Raw genomic sequence first — 19923 nt, 5'->3', positions numbered from 1 at the left:
TTTTTTTAAACAACAATAATAAATTTATTTTTTGACAATTTTAATCCGGGCTAGAAAAATGGGTGTCCGAAAACATAATGTTCCTTTTGACAGTCTTGATTTTATTCCCCTGTAAAAATATGAAGATCTATATGTGTTCCAGAACTCTTACAAAATACATAGGTACTAATTATAAGGCTTTTTTTCCAATTTTATCCGGGTCGATAGGTTCCCGCGTAACATAAATTCCTTATGGAAGTTTCCGGTACACCTCCCCTTGTAAAAATATGAACACATGCCACAATAGCGGATCCAAGATGTTATCCAGCCCCCGGGGCACTGTCTTAAATTATTATAGTATTAACTTTTTTTTTTCAAGTTTTATTATATCGGTCTTGTAACATAAATTCTTTTTGAAATAAGGGTCTTCATTCCCCTGTTATAATTTAATTTCAATGTATCCAGCCCCCAGGTAATGTACTCTCAGAAATACATATAATTTATCCAGATTTTTTCCAATGTTATCCAGGCTAAATAGGTTCCCATCGTCATATTTTAAAAATTAACGTCTCAATATGGGATCCAGGATGTTATCCAGCCCCCCAGGCAATGTACTCTTATTCAGAAATACATAATTGTAATAGAATTATAAGGGATATTTTTCCAATTTTATACAGAATGGGTTTCCGGTCTTGTAACAAAACCCTTTTAACCTAATCAAACCCCTCCCCTGTAAAAATATGAAGATTAAATATTCTGTTATCCAGCCCCCGGGCAATGTACTCTTATTCAGAAATACATATAATAGAATTATAAGGCTTTTTTTCCATTTTCATCCGGGCTAGCTAAATAGGTTCCCGGTCTTGTAACATAAATTCCTTTTAACAGTGAAAGGGTCCCTCCAATACCCCTCCCCTGTAAAAATATGAAGGTCTAAATATGGGATCCAAGATGTTATCCAGCCCCCGGGGCACTGTCTTCTACTTATTCAGAATATTTTTTTTTTCAAATTTTGAAGTAAATAGGTTCCTGGTCTTGTAATAAATTCTTTTTGAAAGTAAGGGATACCCCTCCCCTTAGAAATATTTAAATATGGGATCCAGGATGTTATCCCCCCCCCCCCCGGGCAATGTCCTCTACTTAGCATAGTATTATACTTTTTTTCCAATTTTGACCAGGCTAGGTAAATAGGTTCCTGGTCTTGTAACATAAATTCCTTTTAACAGTGGAAGGGTCCCTCCCATACCCCTCCCCTTTAAAAATATGAAGATCTAAAATATGGGATCCAGGATGTTATCCAGGCCCCCGGGCAATTTACTCTTATGCAGAAATACATATAATATAATTATAAGGGATTTTTTTCCAATTTTATCCGGGCTAGCTAAATAGGTTCCCGGTCTTGTAACACAAATTCCTTTTGACAGTGAAAGGGTCCCTCCCATACCCCTCCCCTGTAAAAATATGAAGATATAAATATGGGATCCAGGATGTTATCCAGCCCCCCCCCCCCCCGGGCAATGTCCTTTTATTCAGAAATACATATAATAGAATTATACGGTTTTTTTTTCCAATTTTACCATGCTAGCTAAATAGTTCCCGGTCTTGTAACATAAATTCCTTTTGATAGTCTAAGGGTCCCTCCCATACCCCTCCCCTGTAAAAATATGAAGGTCTAAATATGGGATCCAGGATGTTATCCAGCCCCCCGGGCAATGTCCTTTTATTCAGAAATACATATATAGAATTATACGGGATTTTTTTCCAATTTTGATCCATGCTAGCTAAATGAGTTCCCGGTCTTGTAACATAAATTCCTTTTGATAGTCTATGGGTCCCTCCCATACCCCTCCCCTGTAAAAATATGAAGGTCTAAATATGGGATCCAGGATGTTATCCAGCCCCCCGGGCAATGTCCTTTTATTCAGAAATACATATAATAGAACTATATGGGATTTTTTTCCCAATTTTATCCATGCTAGCTAAATGAGTTCCCGGTCTTGTAACATAAATTCCTTTTGATAGTCTAAGGGTCCCTCCCATACCCCTCCCCTGTAAAATTATGAAGGTCTAAATATGAGATCCAGGATGTTATCCAGCCCCCCGGGCAATGTCTTCTAATTATTATAGCATTATACGGGTATTTCTCCAATTTTGATCGGGCTAGCTTAATAGATTCCCGGTCTTGTAACATAAATTCCTTTTGATAGTCTAAGGGTCCCTCCCATACCCCTCCCCTGTAAAAATATGAAGGTCTAAATATGGGATCCAGGATGTTATCCAGCCCCCCGGGCAATGTACTCTTATTCAGAAACACATATTATAGAATTAAAAGGGATTTTTTTCCAATTTTATCCGGGCTAGCTAAATAGGTTCCCGGTCTTGTAACATAAATTCCTTTTGACAGTGGAAGGGTCCCTCCAATACCCTTCCCCTGTAAAAATATGAAGGTCTAAATATGGGATCCAGGATGTTATCCAGCCCCCCGGGCAATGTACGCTTATTCAGAAATACATATTATTGAATTATAAGGGATTTTTTTTCCAATTTTATCCGGGCTAGCTAAATGGGTTCCCGGTCTTGTAACATAAATTCCTTTTGATATTCTAAGTGTCCCTCCAATACCCTTCCCCTGTAAAAATATGAAGGTCTAAATATGGGATCCAGGATGTTATCCAGCCCCAAGGTAATGTACTCTTATTCAGAAATACATATAATAGAATTATAAGGGATTTTTTTTCCAATTTTATCCGGGCTAGCTAAATAGGTTCCCGGTCTTGTCCCTCCAATACTCCTCCTCTGTAAAAATATGAAGGTCTAAATATGGGATCCAGGATGTTATCCAGCCCCCCAGGAGATGTACTCTTATTCAGAACTACATATAATAGAATTATAAGGGATATTTTTCCAATTTTATCCGGGCTAGTTTAATGGGTGTCCGGTCTTGTAACATAAATTCCTTTTGACAGTCTAAGGGTCCTTCCCATACCCTTCCCCTGTAAAAATATGAAGATCTAAATATGGGATCCAGGATGTTATCCAGCCCCCCGGGCAATGTCCTCTTATTCAGAAATACATATTATAGAATTATAAGGTTTTTTTTCCAATTTTATCCGGGCTAGCTAAATAGGTTCCCGGTCTTGTAACATAAATTCCTTTTGACAATGGAAGGGTCCCTCCAATACACCTCCCCTTGTAAAAATATGAAGATCTAAATATGGGATCCAAGATGTTATCCAGCCTCCGGGGCACTGTCTTCTACTTATTATAGTATTATACTTTTTTTTTCTTCAAATTTTGACCGGGCTAGTTAAATAGGTTCCTGGTCTTGTAACATAAATTCTTTTTGAAAGTCTAAGGGTCCCTCCCATACCCCTCCCCTGTAGAAATATGAAGGTCTAAATATGGGATCCAGGATGTTATCCAGCCCCCAGGTAATGTACTCTTATTCAGAAATACATATAATAGAATTATAAGAGATTTTTTTTCCAATGTTATCCAGGCTAGCTTAATAGGTTCCCGGTCTTGTCCCTCCAATACCCCTCCCCTGTAAAAATATGAAGGTCTCAATATGGGATCCAGGATGTTATCCAGCCCCCCAGGCAATGTACTCTTATTCAGAAATACATATAATAGAATTATAAGGGATATTTTTCCAATTTTATCCGGGCTAGCTTAATGGGTTTCCGGTCTTGTAACATAAACTCCTTTTAATAGTCTAAGGGTCCCTCCCATACCCCTCCCCTGTAAAAATATGAAGATCTAAATATGGGATCCAGGATGTTATCCAGCCCCCGGGCAATGTACTCTTATTCAGAAATACATATTATAGAATTATAAGGCATTTTTTTCCAATTTTATCCGGGCTAGCTAAATAGGTTCCCGGTCTTGTAACATAAATTCCTTTTGACAGTGGAAGGGTCCCTCCAATACCCCCTCCCCTTGTAAAAATATGAAGATCTAAATATGGGATCCAAGATGTTATCCAGCCCCCGGGGCACTGTCTTCTACTTATTATAGTATTATACGTTTTTTTTTTCAAATTTTGACCCGGCTAGTTAAATAGGTTCCTGGTCTTGTAACATAAATTCTTTTTGAAAGTCTAAGGGTCCCTCCCATACCCCTCCCCTGTAGAAATATGAAGGTCTAAATATGGGATCCAGGATGTTATTCAGCCCCCCCCCCCGGGCAATGTCCTCTACTTAGCATAGTATTATACTTTTTTTTCCAATTTTGACCAGGCTAGGTAAATAGGTTCCTGGTCTTGTAACATAAATTCCTTTTGACAGTGGAAGTGTCCCTCCCATACCCCTCCCCTGTAAAAATATGAAGATCAGAATATGGGATCCAGGATGTTGGCCAGGCCCCCGGGCAATTTACTCTTATGCAGAAATACATATAATATAATTATAAGGGATTTTTTTTTCAATTTTATCCGGGCTAGCTAAATGGGTTCCCGGTCTTGTAACATAAATTCCTTTTGATAGTTTAAGGGTCCCTCCCATACCCCTCCCCTGTAAAAATATGAAGATATAAATATGGGATCCAGGATGTTATCCAGCCCCCCCCCCCCCCCCGGGCAATGTATTCTACTTATCATAGCATTATACGGTTTTTTTCTTCCAATTTTTGACCATGCTAGCTAAATAGTTCCCGGTCTTGTAACATAAATTCCTTTTGACAGTGGAAGGGTCCCTCCCATACCCCTCCCCTGTAAAAATATGAAGATCTAAATATGGGATCCAGGATGTTAGCCAGGCCCCCGGGCAATGTACTCTTCTTCAGAAATACATAATTTTATAATAGAATTATTAGGGATTTTTTTCCCAATTTCATCCGGGCTAGCTAAATGGGTTCCCGGTCTTGTAACATAAATTCCTTTTGATAGTCTAAGGGTCCCTTCCGTACCCGTCCCCTGTAAAAATATGAAGATCTAAATATGGGATCCAGGATGTTATCCACCCCCCCCCCGGGGGGCAATGTACTCTACTTATATAGTATTTTTATACATTTTTTTCCCCCAATTTTGACCGGGCTTGCTAAATAGGTTCCTGGTCTTGTAACATAAATTCCTTTTGATAGTGGAAGGGTCCCTCCCATACCCCTCCCCTGTAAAAATATAAAGATCTTAATATGGGATTCAGGATGTTAGCCAGCCCCCCGGGCAATGTAATCTTATAATTATAGTATTTTACGTTTTTTCCAATTTTGACCGGGCTAGCTAAATAGGTGTCCGGTCTTGTAACATAAATTTCTTTTGAGAGTTGAAAGGTCTCTCCCATACTCCTCCCTTGTAAAAATATAAGAGTCTAAATATGGGATCCAGGATCTTAGCCTGCCCCCGGGTAATTTACTCTTATGTACAAATACTTATAATAGTATTTAACGGGTTTTTTTCCCAATTTTGACCGGGCTAGCTAAATATTCATCAATATTGCTTTTCTTCATAAACACGGATTATAATGCGTTATAAAGGTTTTTTGAAGAAAAAAAATTATTAGGACATTTACGGTAATTTGAATAGCGAACCGGGAGACAGCCTGCGGTTCGCCATTCGAATGGTGAATAGCGAATAGCGAATAACCTTCCAACTTCTGATTGCCGCCATAGAGTTACTATCATTAATATTTCAAATGTTTTTATTTAAAATATTCAACAAGTGTCTATATTCTTATTTGTAATTTTCAACCAATTTCACTTCGAAATATAAATGATACGAAGAAATACCATGCACTTTTGAATCAACCCTTGCACATAGATTATTTTTTGTCTTTTTTTTTTATTTTGAAGGGGAAAATGACGAAAACGCTCGTACGTTTAGTTTTATTCCAAATTAAGAAAAATTATAGAAGTTTTTTTTTATTAAACATATGGTATTGCTCTTTTTCATTTCATTGTCAATTGGAGGTTTTACTCAAAAACGTCTACAAAAGAGGTTCCATCTTTCTGAAAAAGGAATTTGATTCCATTCTCTGACGTAGGCGCAGGAGTTGGCTCCCAATGTAGAGTTTCGATAAGTTCCTACCAAAAAGAAGAGAATAAAGTACAATATGTAGTATGTAAGTTGGAAACGATCACTATGCACCAAATACTATGTCACAGTATATGTTTGAAAATGGCGTCTTAAAACTTTCTTGATATCTAAATTCGTAAAATAATGTGATTGAAAATGATGCAAAAAGTGCCATGAGTGTAATACCTGTTAGGATAATTTAGAAAAATCAATATCTTTTGAAAGATCTGTGAAATTACAAAAAAGTTCATGTTGGAAATGAAGACTAAATAATATTTAGAAAATACATCGAACTTTGAATATAGACTGTAGCGACTTTTGTTGAGTATGCCCGAATACGAGCGTGAAATATTGAACGCCTCGTTGTAAACCAAAAAAAATCTAGTCAATTTCTCAAGGCAAATTTATGAGAGGTAGTGGCAGCCAGTTAATGCCTTCTTATAATTTTAAATGAGATTGAGATCATAAATGATTAATATACTGAGTAGTTCATATTACTACCCAAAAACCACAGTTAGCAAACCATAAGGCTAGGAAGGGTAGTTGAAATGGTGCGATATTTAAAGCTAACAGGACAGACGTTAATTTATAAAAGGATGATGAAAAGTTCTTATTAATTTGTGTTATTTAATTTAAAAGTTTGTTGTAAATTAATAGAATTTTTTTTAATTATTTAATAAATAATATGAAATAAAAGAATTATTGAACTTAGATAACTGAATATTGGCATTCGTTGGCTGTATAAGGCAAGCTCGTGCATTTGAACAGCCAATTCGTCAATACATATTCACTAACCATATATCATTCTGATAGAAGTGAAAGGATTGATAGAAATTCATAAAATATTTCACAGAAATAATACAGGGATATAATTTACCTGTGCCGGCTTATATGTAGATATGTTCGTAAACTGTTTTGTGTTATTCCGTTTTTGTCCATGTGAAATGTTTTAGTCTACCGTTTATATCCGAATACTAATTGTTCAGTGTTTCTCGTGTTTTCAAGACTGAGGCCTCTGTCGCGCCACCGTTTTTATCATATTTTAAGACTTTAGAGCCACAATAGAGTATGCTAATAATGCTAAATCAATTTAATGTACATTTTATTTATATGAATTCAGGAATGAAATATTTCTTTGTGTAAATTCAACTTTAAACTTGTAAAAATCAGTGTCAATGTCAGTGATGTATTCAGATTTGTTTTATTCTTTTCATTTGTAGCCTTTAGTGTATTATCATCCTTATGTCATCTGAATGAAATCTGAAATGATAATTGAGGCGTCATATTACCTGAGATAACATAGATCCGCCCCGGTGTGAAGACTACCCCACAGAGTGATCCTCCGGTATACGCGCGGATCCTTACAATGCCGGGCCAAATGTAAGGGAGGGGTCTCTCAGCCTAATATAAAATAAACAGACTAATAAAACATGTATAAATCATTAAATGAAATATAAAATTTTTGTTGTTGTCCTCAAGGACATCTGATTCTAACATTAGTGTGTATTGAATCTTAATGAGACTGTTCACAAATTGGTTTGTCACACTTTTAATGTACAGTTGTGCTTTTTTTCATTTAGTTTTCTGTCACATTTTGTCAATGACTTCTTCTCAAGAACCGCTTTAACCAAACTTGCCACAAAGTATCCTTGGGTGAAGGATTAAAGTTTGTTCAAATGAAGGGCCACGCCCTCATTCAAGGGGAGATAATTGGGAATTAATGAAAATTTAGTGGCATACTTTAAAAATCTTCTTCTCAAGAACCACTGTGCCAGGAAAGATAAAACTTATGGGGAAACATCCTCAGGTAGTGTAGATTCAAGTTTGTTCAAATCATGACCCCCGGGGGTAGGGCGGGGCCAAAATGGCCGACCAAAGTTTTACATAGAAATATATAGGAAAATTCTTTAAAAATCTTCTTCTCAAGAATGACAAAGCCATAATTCATCATATTTATATGGAAGCATGTTCAGGTAGTGTAGATTCAAGTTTGTTCAAATCATGACCCCCGGGGGTAGGGCGGGGCCAAAATGGCCGACCAAAGTTTTACATAGAAATATATAGGAAAATTCTTTAAAAATCTTCTTCTCAAGAATGACAAAGCCATAATTCATCATATTTATATGGAAGCATGTTCAGGTAGTTTACATTCAAGTTTATTCAAATCATGACTCCCCGGGGTAGGGCTGGGCCAAAATGGCCGACCAAAGTTTTACATAGAAATATATAGGAAAATTCTTTAAAAATCTTCTTCTCAAGAATGACAAAGCCATAATTCATCATATTTATATGGAAGCATGTTCAGGTAGTTTACATTCAAGTTTGTTCAAATCATGACTCCCCGGGGGTAGGGCGGGGCCAAAATGGCCGACCAAAGTTTTACATAGAAATATATAGGAAAATTCTTTAAAAATCTTCTTCTCAAGAATGACAAAGCCATAATTCATCATATTTATATGGAAGCATGCTCAGGTAGTGTAGATTCAAGTTTGTTCAAATCATGACCCCCGGGGGTAGGGCGGGGCCAAAATGGCCGACCAAAGTTTTACATAGAAATATATAGGAAAATTCTTTAAAAATCTTCTTCTCAAGAATGACAAAGCCATAATTCATCATATTTATATGGAAGCATGCTCAGGTAGTGTAGATTCAAGTTTGTTCAAATCATGACCCCCGGGGGTAGGGCGGGGCCAAAATGGCCGACCAAAGTTTTACATAGAAATATATAGGAAAATTCTTTAAAAATCTTCTTCTCAAGAATGACAAAGCCATAATTCATCATATTTATAGGGAAGCATGTTCAGGTAGTGTAGATTCAAGTTTGTTCAAATCATGACCCCCGGGGGTAGGGCGGGGCCAAAATGGCCGACCAAAGTTTTACATAGAAATATATAGGAAAATTCTTTAAAAATCTTCTTCTCAAGAATGACAAAGCCATAATTCATCATATTTATATGGAAGCATGTTCAGGTAGTGTAGATTTAAGTTTGTTCAAATCATGACCCCCGGGGGTTGGGCGGGGCCAAAATGGCCGACCAAAGTTTTACATAGAAATATATAGGAAAATTCTTTAAAAATCTTCTCAAGAATGACAAAGCCATAATTCATGATATTTATATAGAAGCATGCTCAGGTAGTGTAGATTCAAGTTTGTTCAAATCATGACCCCTAGGGTAGGGCGGGGCCAAAATGGCCGACCAAAGTTTAACATAGAAATATATAGGAAAATTCTTTAAACATCTTCTTCTCAAGAATGGCAAAGCCATAATTCATCATATTTATATGGAAGCATGCTCAAGTAGTGTAGATTCAAATTTGTTCAAATCATGACCCCCAGGGGTAGGGCGGGGCCAAAATGGCCGACCAAAGTTTTTAAAGATATATATAAGAAAATTCTTTAAAAATCATTTTCTAAAAAATAGCAAATCCATGATTGGTCATGGGACTACTTTTGGATTTAAATTTTACAATAAAAAGCCATTTCTACTTTTTCCTACCCTTAATGCTCAGGTGAGCGATGTGGCCCATGGGCCTCTTGTTTTCATTTAGTGTTCAATGTCTTCTCAATTTATCGTATTTGGTGGGAATTAACTTCGCTGTATATACATAGCTAATCAAACCTGTTTGATGAAGAGTGAACATATAAATGTCAACCAAAGATTAGTCTGAAATAATTTTGATGGTGTATTCCATTACCTGTTTTATCATAATCATAATGTAAACAAATCATTTTAGTCATATTAAATTCTTGCCATCGATCAGAAAGAGAAATTTTGCCTTTATCAAACTTGACGACATTATCGCGACTTAGGATGTGTGCCTTTTTAAAAGAACATAATTTATAAAAATAAATCTTATATATATATATAATAATTGACAGTATTGAAATCCAGAGATCCTATTCATTACTTTCTAGAATAATAAATATATTACAGATCGATGCAATATATATGGAGAGAACGAACAGTACCCAAAGCTCTTGAAAACGTTCATTATATTATACAAATCAGGTAATGGACCTCCAAAACATCAAAGTTGGAAAGGTCAATCGGGAGGAAATAAAGGGTTCGTTCAAAACGAAATACAAGGATATGACAAAATCTATTACTATTCCATCTGAAAGGTCCATTTAACAATACAAAGGAGATGGGTGAACTTAACGTGCAGAAAGCCCACTAGCTTCAGACATATAAAAATCATATTCAAATTGTGAATTTAATATCTAGAATAAAGTTCTTATCAGAGTTTTTTTTTATGAAATCATGAGATACAAAAAGTTTTGGGGATTTTTTTTATTAAAACTTTTTCTTTTATACAAAAAAGTGATATCCATTAGGTTCGAACCCCGGCAATAAAAATCCTGAGTTGCATTCTCTATTGAGACTAGCACGCTAACCACAACGCTACACAAGTCCTGATGAATTGTGGCATTTAAATCATGTTTGTGAAAAATAGTGTTATAGTGTGAAAAAATGACTTGTTTTGTCCTCTTTCGTGTGTGTACAGTATTTCACAGGCAAATAACTTCAACCTTCATGAGATTTGTGCAAGTTGTAGAGATTTTACATAAATTATTATTTAATGTTATATGAAATATGAAGGAAAATTTTGATATAATTGAGATTTAATTTTTCACCTTCATGTTTGTTGCGCTATGGGCTTATCTCACGTCATGTTCACCCATGTCCTTTTGGTGCAAAGAAAATGCAAAAGTGGGTGAGGTGCCCTGAACGAGTAATCATCCCCTGCGACAGGTTGTGTGCTCCTTGTCATAATCGGGAATTCAAGAAAATTTCGAAGACGATTCAGATCATATATAATGGTCTAAAAATTTGTATGATAATATCAGTAAAATATACCCAATCCAAATGAGTAATTACTTTTCATTGTAGAAAAACGAATTTTGTCGATGCTTTATAAAAACATATACGAGTTTGTAATAATTTACAATCTTCATCCGATCCGATACACTCTTTTGAAACTGTAATTGTATGCAATTGTGTCAAATGTTCGGAATTAATGTAAATAAGGTCTGCTGATATTTAAGAGTTTATTAATATTCATTTCTTTAGTTTGATTTTTTTCTGTTATGTAAAAGCGGCCTTTTTATTTCCTGGTCAAAAGAACTTAAAAAGAGAAACGTAATCCTCATCCCATCACCTTATAAACCATATGACGTGTTTTATGAATTTTAATGAAACATTCCTTTAAGGATGCATGATCTTAAGAAAACGAAAAATAAGTTAAATTCTTCACACGTACCTTATAGATTTGTAACACTCTAACTGTGTAGATATTTTCACCATTTATTCCGGGTTCAAGGACTTGTAGTCCTAATACTTCTCCTAAGATGGCTTCAGCGATTGTAAAAGAAAAAATCGGTTAGAAAATCTGTTATACGTTAGTATGGAATTTCTTTTATTTATATGTACACACATTCATAAATATTCCTTATGGAAAGGAAAAACTCGAAATTTTTGCATTTTTATTTTTTTTAATATAAAGGAATTAGAAGGTGGATATGGAGATAACGAACAGTATTCAATATCAAAGTCCATAAAACATAGGAGCAGAACAAACATGGATCTCCAAAACATCAGAGGTGGGATTAGGTGCCATGGAGGGTGAGCATCCCCAGCTGACCGGTCACATCCACCGAGTGCTACTTGTCATGATCGGGAAATAACGGAAAAATAAGGCTCTTTGGATTAATTTCGCAATTTTTCATGAGACGTTTAAGTGTTTTTAAACGTCATGTCGTTACCAAGTTTTTTTCTGTGTTTATTTATTCATTTATTTAATAAACGTTGCGTACCGTAAACGGATTACACGAGGAATGTTTGGATAGTTCGTGGGCAATGTCATTTTTCGTTATATTACTTAAAAAAATTGAAAATTATTACATCATAAATGTAAAAATTATTGATTTTCTTGATGTGCGAGTTTTTTTTCAACTAGTTTAATAAAAATCAATTTTCTTAATATAAGATTTAGGATGTTTGGTAACCTCAGAGCAGCATTAGAACGTCAAAAACATAGCATCTGTAATTTCTGAAAATATTATCACTATACGAAGGTTTTCCCAAAAGTACTTGCTACTCTGTATGCTTTAAGGTAGGATTCTTCTTACACAAAACTGTATTTCTTGTATTTAAAAATTTTCACAGAATCACGAAGACAATATTTAAGCATTGAATTCATATTTTGGGATGTCTGCGGTCCTGTAACACACCTGGCCGTGCCCCAAATTGAATACCGCGCGTTAGCGCGGCATGATAATTTGTCGGCACGGCCAGGTGTGTTATAGGACCGAAGAATTCCAAAAATATGAATTCAATGCTTATATGTACATTCTCTATAATTTTCCTTCTTCATAATTGCTTATTTCGTTAATCTTAAATGCGAATTTAGCGCCCTTCAAAACTGACGTGGTTAATGGATGTAAGAGTCGTTTATGACGTCAAATGACGTTGCAAAGTTAAATAACGCAAACAGACATTGCGAGGGGAAAAAAGTGACAAATTAATTCTTATCGCACATTACGTTAATTTTTACGTTAATTTTTCAGGGTTATAGATTTTTATTAAATTGAAATAAAACATTTTACATTTTGGTGTTCCTAGAGTATTGAAAATGCATATAGTTCCTACTGTGTATTCAAACGCGCGGTGACAACGTTTCGCATGTGTTATAGAAATTTGAACGTCGTAGATTTCTAATGGATTTCATAAGGAAAATTACACTGAATGTAGATATTATTAAGTGATGGTATCAGTTAGATTAGTTTTGATTGATTTTTATTAGAGTCAAGGTCAGGTCAAGGCCATTACCTTTTCCCTAGACATTAAGAATAAGAATTGCTGCAGTGAATCGTGTGATAGCGTCCTCTATTTCAAAAGATTAAATGGTTTTTTTTTTTTGCATAAGAAGATATTACCATAAAGGGTCTATAAGATGATATTACCAAATTGACACAAATTGTTTAACAAAAATGGAATTTAGCTAATCCGAATTTTCTCTATTTTTCTTAATTTTTTAGGATATTTAAGTTATTTTTATATGCGACCTATACCTAAATTATTCTTATTTTCACATATGGTAAAAAATGTCATATAGAGATACAAAATGATACAAAAACAAAAACTTTTGACCCTCTACTAAAAGAGTAAAAACACTTTCTATGGATTTTTGGCTCATATATGTACTTAGATTGGAAGCTTTTAAAAGCTAACATAATAATTGTAGTTTGTTTGAAAAATCATATTTATTTGATATATTTTATAACTTAAGTTCCTTATTATTAATTTTGCTAACACGAAAAATTCTTGAAGACTTTGATTGTGTAAAAATCATATCTAAATTCTTTGTTCTATAATCATTTTGAAAGGCAGAAAAGATATTTTCATACACCACCATTCCGCGAAAAATGTAGTGCCTACTAGTTTTTGAACACAATTTACATTTCTATCTAAAATTGAACAATTGTGATGAGGAAAGAAAAATACGGTCTTTTAAATTTCTTTCACCTAGATATATAAGACATATAAGCAAATATACATTGAATATTTAATCTACTCAGAAATCAGAGAGAAATCCTATCTTCAATGGAAATAAAGATTATTGATATTGTATCATAAACTCCAGTTCCTCAAATTTTGGTGTTGATACTTTAACAATATGAATGTTATAACGTTTTATATACACTGGGTTGAAATCATGTCGGCTTTCAATCGGACTTCCTTTTTTTCAAAAAATGATTTTTTTTAGCAGCAAACTATTCATTCAAAATTGGAAACATGAAAGCATTTATTTTTATATTTCATTTAAAGAATATGAATAAAGACTTTATTTAGAATATTATTTGTAAATAACAAAATTTTACAAGTTTTACCTGTCAATAAGTTTAAAATAAATATGACATATTGTAAGTTTATTAAAATATTATTGTAAAATAATCTACCACATATATATTTGATCTGAGGTTAAAAAAAAATTTCGTAGATATCTAAGAACTTTCCGAACAACATCGTAATCTGTTCTGGTTTGTTTTAATGTATGAAACATATGGAGATAACAAACTACTACTACTATGCATTTTTTCATGAACATTCTGGTTGATTAACAATTAAAATTTAAAAAAAAAATGGCAAAAAGTGTTCTTATCAAATTTTAACTTAATATATAATAAATCTTACATGTCTTTAATCCTTGCTTATTTGATAAGAGAGATTATCACTAATAACATTTATCACTTTGAACGTTTTACTATTAATCTGATAGCAAATCAGTATACTTTTGCAATTCTTATGTATACGTATGTACGTACATATATTTATTATAAAAAATATATAAATTTAATAAAGAAAACATTAAGAGTAATTGTAATTACTCACAATACTGTGAATTACATCCATTCGTTGGTATACCGGCACATGTACAAGCATCACCCAATCCTACATAAAGCACCAAAAGAAGTAACGCCAAGATAATTCTCATCGCTCCCTATACAGTCTCCAAAAACTGAACTCGTAATGATCATTTGTTTCTTTTAATTTATTGTTAGTCGGGGAATTCCTGCTTTTTTATCATTCCGATGAATTCTTACTGCACGATCATTTGATTTATGGGATGAATTTTCAATGATGTTATATAAAACAATTAGTAACATTCTCATGTTACAAAAGAGTAAAGATTACAAGCATAAATCATTCATTTGACAGATCACTGCGTACATGGAATTGTGAAATGTTTGACCGCAAATAACATTTTGGAATTTAAAAAAAATGTAGTAATTAGCCTTTGTGGCCAAACATAACAAGGTAATTAATTGTTTGAACCGATTTCAATCGATATCAACGTTTCTTTTGCCTTCAATGTTACGAAAAAAGTTTTTGCAAATCTTGAAAAATATATATATCCTTTTAGATATACTTTAAAGATTAGAAATCTTTGAAACCAGAGGAAACAAATATGTTGAGAAAATAATCTTTTCATATTCAATTATGATTTTTTAAATATATTTTATTTTTAACCAAGTGTTCCACTGAATTTGTTGCTGAGACATTTTATAAGAATGAATACGTCAATCAATGAAATAGATAATTTTAAAATTATAGTTCCTAACCTACCTGCAGGATTTTATTCAAAGTATTTCTTTCTGCTATAATCCTGTAATTAATTGTCAGAAATAGTTTAAGATGTGATATTTGAAATGATCAGTCGGCAATGGTAAAAATTCAATTCCTCACGCTCTCGCAGGAGTTCCTCTTGTTACTTTTTGAAAGATTTCTAGCACTGTGTTCCCATTTTATTTGATAAATCATTCTTTATTTCACCAATAAAAAGATAAATAAATTAATCAAATTAATAGATTACATATAGGATCCCCCATGGTTTGTAGTTGGATATGATTTTTATCCAACGAGTTGTGTGATTTTTATCCCCGAGCCTTGGCGAGGGGATAAAAACTCTCACAACAAATTAGATAAGAATCATATCCAACTACAAATCAGGGGGAGATTCTTTTTATCCAATGTTTAATACTTTATAATTCCAATCTTCATTGTATCTATTGATTTCCTGTGTTTTGATTGGACGAGAACACGTTTAAGAAAAGTTTTACACATCGATAATTTTTTTTTCAATCGGAACTACTTTCTTGACTAAGCTTCTACATGTAGTTTATCGTATAAACAACGAAAGCAGTTATTTCTTGTCTGTTTTGGATAAATTATAAATACAAGAAACTTCAAATTTAATTGATTAAAACAAAACTGGCGACATGCTAGGATGCCCAGCTGACGGACGCCATGAAAATGTTAATGTCACTAGCTGTTCTATCACGAGTGTGAATTTTAAAAATCGCTGTCTCAACGTTCATAATACGAAGATATAATCAACTCAGTTTGTATCGTTTAGACAGGGAAAAGAAACGTACCTCAAACTCTCACCCTATAAGCACCAAATTCATATTTACTTTCTATACTGTTCCTCAATCTTTGAACAAACAAGTGCAAATCGAAGGCGTCGTCGGTCTGCAACTTTCGCTATGAGAGTTGTCGTTTATGTCAACATGGCAATGGTCAAGGACGAACTATTACAATTACGATATTTGTTGACTTAAACATGTCTTAACACTGTTTTATATAGGACTAACGAATTGTATGGAGGCCTCAAAGATAATCATATTGGAATTATAAGAATTATGAGTGTAAACTATATCAAAACTTAACATAAAAGTGGATTTTAAAGGGATAAACATAAATTTTTCAAAAAGTGATGTTTAACATGTTTTATAAAAAAATCAATATCATAAAGATAATTGATAAATAAAAAAATCAAAATGATAATTGAATGAATGAATGATTGATTGATGGTTAATTGTTTAATGTTCCTCTCGAGGATTTTTTACTCATATGGAGAAGCCGCAATTTACCTTGGAAGAGTTGCAAAATTTGTCTCATACATTGAGAGAGAAGGTTATTTTTCGTGCCAGCACCTACTGCGACGTGGGACCTTGGTTTAAACGGTCTCATCCGAAGGAACGGTCTCTACGCCCAACAATGGGATTCGAAACTGCGACGTAAGGATAAACACCTTACTTCGGGACTAAGGTGGCAGGGGATAGTTTCGTAGTTCCTAGACGGAACAAGCCCTGGAGAGAAATGACTGGGATTCTAAAAAACAGAAGAGGTGAGATCAGGTGCAAGCGAGGAACAAAAATTCTCCTGCTGACCGATCTTTATCATATAATCGAGGAAAATGATAAACCTGAGTAGACAACTAAGTGTGTAAGTAATGGACTTACAATTAATACGAAAAAGTCCATTTATCACCTGCTTTTAATATAGTATACCTGTAGATTACCAGTAGTAAAAACGCAATTGCTCCATAATGGCATAAAGAAAAAAATATTCTAGAAAACAGCCTCATAAGTATATTTAAAAAATATATTCCTGAATAGGAATCAGGCTTATAATTACATACAAAGAACATTGATAGATCTCAAATGAAACCAAACAATGCATTTTTTTTAAAAAGAACATTAGACACGGAACCCTGAACATTGCAGAGGTGCCTTAAAATGACAGTTATCCACGTTCATATATTCCCACTTCACATTGCACTTTATTTTGGACGCCTGCTAATCGATCAATTGCACAACCAGCAGTTGTGTATAACAATCAAAAGAGATCGATTTCCGGTTGTGCATTTGATGCAAATAATTCCAGTACACAGGTAGTAAATGGACCCGATTCAGGCAATAATTGATATTTTTATTAAAATATAAGAATGTGATTCCATGAGCAATTTATTTTTCTTTAATTTTACACTCTCATAAAATACAGTGATTGTCTATTAGCGACTATATTTATTTTGAAACAAGGGCTGGTAGAGCGAAAACGCTGATTGAAAATAGTATTCGCCGACTAAAATTCGTTTTCATCTCAACAAACCTTGAAAATTCAATGTTCACCATGAGTATGCTACAAGTGCATCCCATCCACCAAAATTGGGACTTCGATTTGTGTATAATTTGACAAATATTCGAGGAAAATAACATTGCTGATGCATGCGATCATTCAGTTGTGAAAGAGATTTTGGGTTATGCATGAGATGAAGGACAAAAAGTTTCAAACTTTATGAATAAAATTAAATATCATATAATTATAACGTAGTCTTGCAAAATTTAAAATATAAAATTATAGGATTTTCTAATAAATAGGTTGAAATTGTGGAAAAAAAGAGATATAAGATAAGTAAACTGTTGAAGTAGATTTGTTAGGGGAGGGGGTTAAAGTTTCAGTTACAAGCAATATAATTACATTAAAAAAATTATGTGTGTATTATTTAGATCATATATCTTGAGTGAATTATCCAATGCATCTTTAATATGACTATTCCGTATGCCAAAAAAAAATAATAATAATAATAATAAAAAAAAATAAAAAAAAAATAAAAAAGATAAAATAAAATAAAAAATAAAAAAAAAGCATATCAATAAACTTCTTTCAGTACGAAATTGTTTAACTCAAACATAACTTACCTTTATTTGACGGTACTGCAACAAAACTGGATAGTTATAGGAGGGAAAGACAGAATTTTTCATACTTTCATTTCATATATATTTTATAGTAAATATTGCTGTCTGTGAAAAAAAAATAAGAGACAGGCTCTCGATGATATGTGTTTGCTATGGGGTAAGTATTTCCTGGTGTTTTGAAGCTGGGTATCCTGAATTTTGTTATCGAGATGGAAAGGATCAAGATGACAACACCACATCACAGGTGCTTGTGGACAGGACCCCCCCCCCCCCTCCCGATATTCAACCCCTGGACCTGTTGGACACTTTTTTTCTCACAAATTATATTTATTACATTTATTCATCGTGTGTACCATAGGAGAAAAAATCGTCAAAAACCAAAAAAAAAAAAAATCGTTCGATAAAAAATACCCCTTCTAAACATTCCAAATAAAATTGATGCAAAGCATCAAATAGGCCGCAATGTTTACAAATTCAAAAATTACTAGTACTTTCTTAATTTCAAAAGCATCAATGCATGGGAAGCACAAAATATTGAAAGCTGAAATAGATCATTTTCATTTCAGACCGTCAAAGCAAAAACAAATAAAATGTTTTTTTTAATTAAATAGAAATTTTAGTGCATTTGTTCATCAAATGGAGTCATCAATGAATCAATAAAAAAGTCAATGATGAATGATAAGAATTTATGAATGAAGATGTAGACCTCTCAAGATGAACCACATGCTGAAACCCTGGATCTTCGTCACGTGATAATACCCATGGTTTCTGCAGTATGCTAATCAAGGCGCGTAGTATGATGAAAAAATGTAAGAAAAATCTTTTTGTTGTCACATCTGTAGCACATTCAAAATAATTTTTACTACAGTGTTGGGAAAAACTTTTTCAATTTTTATTCACCTTTTAACTTTTACCACTTCATTATTATCCGGAAAATCACGACGATTTCCTTTCATATCTTGAACACTCCCTGGTTGGGGAGTACCTATTGTAAACTCTTTCTATTTAACCATATATTACTAATTACCCAATTAGAAATGACAATGAAATTGAAACAACAACAATAAATGCTCAGTTTAAAGCAAGTTTTTAAAATTAAGATTAGTTTAAAGAACTAATGAAAAATAACGTCTCATTTCCATATATAAGAGATCGGTCGCTGCTGCTGAAAAAGTCAAAATGTGCTTGCAAAAGTGACTGAAAATCATTGGCAGATCTAGAAGGTGGTTCCTGGGGTTGGACCACCCCCCCCCCCCTTGATTTTTGCAGAGAGAGAGAGAGTTATGTAACATGGATATTTTATTACGTTTAATACTTTGAAAAAAATAATACGTTGAATAAAATAAATATTATGAATAAAATAAATACTTTGAATAAAAAAAAATATTTCGAATAAAATAAATACTCAGTACACTGTACATGTTGTTCAATCTCTGTCCTTTCTGATCGCTATAAATAGAGTTCCCTCGTTTAATATGCTTTCTTTTGAGTACCGTTACAATCCCAGCCCTGGGTGCGACTACCAACACGTCCTATGCAAGGTTTCACTTTGAAACCAGTGGAAGATCCCAGCGAATTATAGCTGCATGTATATCTACTGCTTGCTTGTTTGTGTTTTTGATTTATTTGTTTGTTTGTTTGTTTGTTTGTTTGATTTTGGATTGTCAAAGTCCCCCCCCCCCTATAGAACTGTTGAAAACTCAAAGTTGCCAGGTTTGAAGTGCCTACATGCATGAGTGTTGGAAATCTGGAACCCCCCCCCCCTTTTTTTAAAAAAATAATTGGATCTGCCCCTGCAACGTCTTCAAATTATACTTATTATAGCCAATATTTAAAATTTGTAATTACCAAAAATAGAATAGTATAAGAGGTGAATTATGAAGATTGTATA

At 33.6% G+C, this 19923-nt stretch overlaps 1 protein-coding gene across 1 annotated transcript; it reads right to left on the bottom strand.

The window, feature by feature from the left end:
* Positions 1-5784: 5784 nt before the first annotated feature.
* On the bottom strand, positions 5785-14515 carry LOC134245889 (uncharacterized). The gene is made up of 4 exons (XM_062728130.1): positions 14383-14515; positions 11252-11343; positions 7279-7390; positions 5785-5997 (listed from the first exon to the last, which is right to left on the bottom strand). The coding sequence occupies exons 1-4, from the start codon at positions 14483-14485 to the stop codon at positions 5891-5893; spliced, it is 414 nt and encodes a 137-aa protein (XP_062584114.1). The 5' UTR covers positions 14486-14515; the 3' UTR covers positions 5785-5890.
* Positions 14516-19923: the final 5408 nt, after the last annotated feature.

This window comes from Saccostrea cucullata, unplaced genomic scaffold, assembly GCF_032062105.1.
Source record: "Saccostrea cucullata isolate Sc308-1 unplaced genomic scaffold, CSIRO_AGI_Scuc_v1 ctg2124, whole genome shotgun sequence".
NCBI lineage: Eukaryota > Metazoa > Mollusca > Bivalvia > Ostreida > Ostreidae > Saccostrea > Saccostrea cuccullata.
The sequence above is the reverse complement of the archived record's forward strand: the minus strand, read 5'-3'. Positions and strand labels throughout refer to the sequence as shown.